The sequence below is a fragment of the Anopheles moucheti genome, chromosome 3 (genome assembly GCF_943734755.1).
Source record: "Anopheles moucheti chromosome 3, idAnoMoucSN_F20_07, whole genome shotgun sequence".
Lineage (NCBI taxonomy): Eukaryota > Metazoa > Arthropoda > Insecta > Diptera > Culicidae > Anopheles > Anopheles moucheti.
The window spans coordinates 26,950,158-26,955,547 of NC_069141.1; the positions used below are offsets into that span (position 1 = coordinate 26,950,158).

The 5,390-nt window shown below is 38.8% G+C and overlaps 1 protein-coding gene across 1 annotated transcript; it reads right to left on the minus strand.

Moving 5' to 3' along the window:
- Positions 1–2,340: 2,340 nt before the first annotated feature.
- LOC128300929 (myb-like protein Q) lies at positions 2,341–5,145 on the minus strand. The gene is made up of 5 exons (XM_053037182.1): positions 5,125–5,145; positions 4,738–5,055; positions 3,797–4,037; positions 3,383–3,673; positions 2,341–2,534 (listed from the first exon to the last, which is right to left on the minus strand). The coding sequence occupies exons 1-4, from the start codon at positions 5,143–5,145 to the stop codon at positions 3,483–3,485; spliced, it is 771 nt and encodes a 256-aa protein (XP_052893142.1). The 3' UTR covers positions 2,341–2,534; positions 3,383–3,482.
- Between the last annotated feature and the right edge of the window lie 245 nt (positions 5,146–5,390).

Sequence of the window (5,390 nt, forward strand, 5' to 3'; positions counted from 1 at the left end):
ATTGATGCTTTTGTTATAAAGAAAATGCATACAATTTTAATTTTGTATTCCATAATTTCTTATCAGGATCTTGTTGTTCCAAATAACGTCTAAAAGCGTTATTTATTTCATGTAAATTAAAGTATAAAGATAACATTGAAGGATTAATATATTTTGAATGGGTATACATCTAAAGGATACATTTTTTTATTTTTAAATTAAATTCAACAAAACTATAACTGATACATTTAATATCTGTGTATTATTACATTTAAACATTGAGATACGTGAACGTAATACAAAAAATGTTTAAAAATGAAAATAACAGGGCAAAATGAAATACAGTCAGAAAAAATTAAGTATATTTCTAAAAAAAGGTCTTACTAAATCATGGATTCGTTTCACAGTGCACGTAATCGTCGGCAGGTATGCAATCCGCATTCAATATCACAGTGGAAGAACCGACGGCCATTTCTGTTTCACAAATGTATTGCATAGTAGTCTGGAACAGTCAACTGCTTTGGTCAATTTTTGCACAAACATGTTCGAATCAAAATTAATTAACATTAACCATACGGCCCCAGGCCGTTCTAATGGAACAAAAAATATATAATAACTTAAGGTAGATTTCCATAGTAAAAAAACAATTTGTACTGCAGCTAATAATTTTTTTTTATGATAGAATATTGCACCAAGATTTCCGAATGTATAGTACCAGGAGAGCATACACGGAAGAGGTAGCACCTAGTACAGCAATTTTGCTCGAAAACCGACGAAAGGTATGCAATGTTTAAGCACTAACGTTCCCGAAGATCGAGAAAAAATTGTTCGAAAACTACCATTTTCCGAATGTATAGTACCAGGAGAGCATCCACGGAAGAGGTAGCACCTTGTACAGCAATTTTGCTCGAAAACCGACGAAAGGTATGCAATGTTTAAACACTAACTTTCCCGTTGGTCGAGAAAAATTTCTTCGAAAACTACCAGTTTCCGAATGTGTAGTACCAGGAGAGCATCCACGGAAGAGGTAGCTTTTGGTACTGCGCCGTAAGGTATGTAATGTTTATACACTAACGGGTATGCCGGTTGCCAACTTCCGTGTGTAAATTTGGTTGACAATTCTACGGTTAAATTTTACTTAAAAATTCGTGTAACTTCAACGCTGGCTATCCTATTTAAAGAACGACCTTTAGCGTTGCCACATCGGCTGCTTAAGCAAATCTGGTTACTTAGGTTTTGCATATCTAAAATCTATTTGATTCATTATGTTTTTTTTATGTTATGATAAAACTAACGATCCATTTTAAATTTTAAATTCAGTGAATTTGACTCGAAAATAAGCACAATAAGGAAAGAAGCAAAAGAGAAACGACATGCTCCATACAAAATGTATGGAATACCCGGGTATGCTGGTTGTCAACTTACGTGGCAAAGTTTAAAATGAATCAAATTAAAATACTTACTGCTTGTTGAAAATTACAATGTATACACCAAAAAAATTAAAATAAAAAGTTGGGAGGCTACTGAAAATTTCAGGCCAATACAAGCAATGAATCAAAAGTAATTGCAGTTTAAAGTTTGAAAAAATGCACGGGTATCCGGTTGCATACATAAAGGTTAAAAACACCTGTACGAACTGGCTTGGCCTATCTGGTGCTTTAACAGTATTTATTTTAACAACTATCATATTAACTTAGGACCATCTCTTTTATTAACTCAGTTGTGCGTATCAAATTAATAAAACAACGCTACATCTGCACTAAACCATTGACATTAAAAGTTAATCATTTTACACTGCATTACATCTGGTGAACTATACAAATAAGGACTTTTAGTATTATTTAGTCATGTTTAATGTTAACATGACATTCGTCTGCTACGTGATGACAACATCATGTTCAAAATCAAATGTAATAAGCCATTATGAAAGGTCTGAAAGGAAAATCTCAAATAAAATAAACAACAAAAAATGGAAAAAATATACAAGGATTAAAAATAAAAAGTAGCAAACTTATAAAACTATTCGAAAAGTTAAAAAACATTACATAAGTGATGTCTCTATGTACATATGCTTTTTTTCGGAGGCTCTTGCAAAAAAATATTTGTTTTATTTTTTCTTGTATTCCTTTTGTTTACGAAGGATTTCTTCTTTGTTGTCTTCTTTGTTCTTGAAGTTCTTTGATTATTATGGAAAGATGGCAGACAAATCTTGTTGGTCTATTAAAAAAATACCCATTTCATAAAATCAATTTACCACTTTGGAAGTTTTAAATATATTTAATAATGAATCATTAATTATAAATAAACAATCGTACCAAGAAACAACATAATTGTAAGAAGCATTGTTCTTTATTTGCAATCGATACATCAATCTACAACCTATGTACAAACAAGATTATAAAACGATGAGTTAGTTCCGGAAGTCTTAGCAGCAATCAAGCAGAATCAGTGATGAAACTGGAAGATCGCTGAGCTAGTTGTACTAATTGCTGTTTCCTGTGGCCATTCCCGTCGATTCAAGTTGATAAAAGGTTGATCCAAAATGCGTTTAATTTCTGTAAAGAAAAAAAAAAATGAATAGCTTACAGCAAAAGTTATCGCGTTCAACATAAAAAAGGCGATAAAGAGATCGATCAGTCAGCTAAACATCCTCACCACCTGGCAGCGTTGCACCATCGGGTGCTAATGTGTGGAACGACAATTACAACGTGTCAAACATGCTTATCGTGCGGTATGGAAGTAACATAAGCCCGGGGCGCTCTTCGTTACGATCGCCATCAATTTATCTGTGCACAGGCCGAGAGCGACAATGGCCAGAAAGGGGGAAGGTATGTTTGAGACAAACAAACAAACCATTTACATTGTTTCTTAATCAATCGACGATGATGAGGTTTTATTTCTGCCTGCAACGCTACATTGATGGGAGTACGCGCGGTGTGTTTTACTCTCTGTTTCGGAAACGAGCCTGAAATCAATTTGCATATTAATTGCGCATTTTAGCGAAACCGATGCCATACAGCAAACGTTAGCGCACGGCGAGATGCGAATGACAAGTGGAAAGAGATTTACAACCGTACGTTCGGTTGGCGTATCGCATCGAATGTATCGTGTACTTTACGACTGAATGGACAGATTGCATCCCTCCATCGGTGGGATGATGCTCGGGTGGACGAGGAGCGTTGCAGTGTGCCATGAAGATGAGAACGGATGAGTAACTATGTGTTGTATGTGAGGATTGTTTCGGTGCCAATCGGAACAAGCACGTCGCTATGCGTGGAATCTCCATTGTTGTGGCAATGGCGCTACGGGGCGATCCAGCCGAACATCTTCCGGTGGAATGTTGTGTATGAATTTGACGGAGACGATGTATTTAACTTATGCTGCAACAGCACATATGGGGTACCTGTCCATGCTGAACACGATCGACGGCCGCACCAAGGATGTGGGGTCAGTCAGTGGGGAACGTTGCGTTGCATTGCTTGTCGAATTCCGGCTCGGTACATTTAACCGTACCGGTTGTAGTTGTGTCCGCTGGCCGACGGCACGTGGCCGGTCTGGTGGAAACGGGGCTGGTTGTAGGCGGCGTTAAACTGTGCCGAAACCGGTTGCGTCTGCGCAATCAGGGCGAGCGATTTCTGGATCGCCTCCGGGATCGGTGGCGGTGTGGGAAGATGGGCACCCTCGGCACGGAAACCTACCGGTGGAAGAAGAAGTACGGGGGAAGCATTTCGTAGCATTAGCCATCAAGTCGGGATGGGTATGGCCCGGCGCGCAAGAGTGTGTGCACGCATTGCGTAATGGGGGTGGGTGATCGTACCGTTCTCATCCGCAATGTAGGTCACCGTGATCAGCTGGCCCTCGGGTGACGTGTACGAGTACGAACCCTGCACGGACTGGGCCTCGATATCCTTCAGGCCGGCATTCTTCAGGTATCCCTGGGCCTGCTGCTGCTGCCCATCGCCAGTCGTGTACGCGTACGAATAGCTACCATCGTACGAAACGTCATTACTGTACGAGGTGATCGGCACGAAGGGACGGATCGCGTTCGGGAAGGGTTGCTACAAAAGGAAGATAATCGACACATTTAAAGGTCAAATTATTAAATTAGACTAAGGTTTCTTTTGGGCCAAAATTACTCAATTTATTTGTTAAAACTGAAGTTGATTTAGAATCCTCCGGATCAGGAGCGACACACAAACAGTTATTTTAAGGGAGAATTACCGTCACTATGTTTGGGAAAATTGGAATAATTGTATTTAATTTTCAAGATGATCTGGTGATAAATTAAATTTTCTTGAACATTTCCTTGATGTCTTGATGTCCTTGAATACCTGAAAACCGTCGGACTTCAAATTGTCACTAGATATTCTTCACAAAATATATTAGTCCTTCGATAGGATTTTAAATTAACACAAGTAGAAATCTACTTCTGTTATGAGCAAAATAGGGACAAATGTTTAAACAAAAATCGCTTGTTCATCTTTAAACTTTTACCAATTTGTCAGAAATGAGAAATTTTAAAATCAGCTACGACAGCTACTCGATCTAAATATCTCTAAGGATTTTGAGTATCTTAAATAATATTTTTACTGTTGCTTGGATAAGTAAGCTTTTTTTCTTATTCTATTAAAAAACTTATTCATGTTGAATAAATCACAATAATGAATAATCATGGATGAATAATTATTAAAATCAAATTTTTTGGAAAAGAAAGTAGAAAGCTTAAAAAAATGGACATAAAGTATATCAACTCCATACCTGCAACCGTTGGCTGAACTGAGCAGGATTGTGCGGTGGTAGCAATGGCGCCCGTAAAGCTTGGGGCTGGCGCTGGTGTGCGAAATGTTGCTGCGACTGGTGTTGTTGCTGATGTTGCTGATGTTGGTGCTGATGCTGCTGCTGCTGATGTTGCTGCTGTTGGTGCTGATGCTGATAATGCTGGTGCTGATTTGTCAGCCGATGTCCTACCGATGTGTTGCGCACACCCGTATTCTTGTTGTAGCTATTGTGCGCATACTGATTCTGTGGTTTAGCCATAGCACCACACGCCACGATCACGAGCACCAGTGTAAACTGCTAAAATGAAAGCGAATGCAAATACGCTGATAATCACTTTCCATTCCGATCCGCTTCTCTCACATTTACCGTAAAGCTGAAGCTAGTCATTTTGGAGTACAGATTTGCCAAACTCGATGTTCGTTGTTTAATTAAACAATCTATCCTTTAGTCCCTAAATACCACTGAAACACTCCAAACTACTTCCTCAACACCGTTTCCCACCATTCACCGGAACGAACTAATCTGCACGGAGCGAACCGATCGATAATCTTCACTATCCAAACACCAACGACAAACTATCATCGGTGTTGCCGTTGGCAATTTTATTTATACAACCTCTGCTGCCTTCCAGC

Coding starts and splice junctions, on each gene's coding strand:
- LOC128300929 (XM_053037182.1), bottom strand. CDS start 5,145: ATGACTAGCTTCAGCTTTACG. Junction 4,038..4,737: donor AGTTCAGCCAACGGTTGCAG/GTATGGAGTTGA, acceptor TTCCTTTTGTAG/CAACCCTTCCCGAACGCGAT. Junction 3,674..3,796: donor CTACATTGCGGATGAGAACG/GTACGATCACCC, acceptor TTCCACCGGTAG/GTTTCCGTGCCGAGGGTGCC.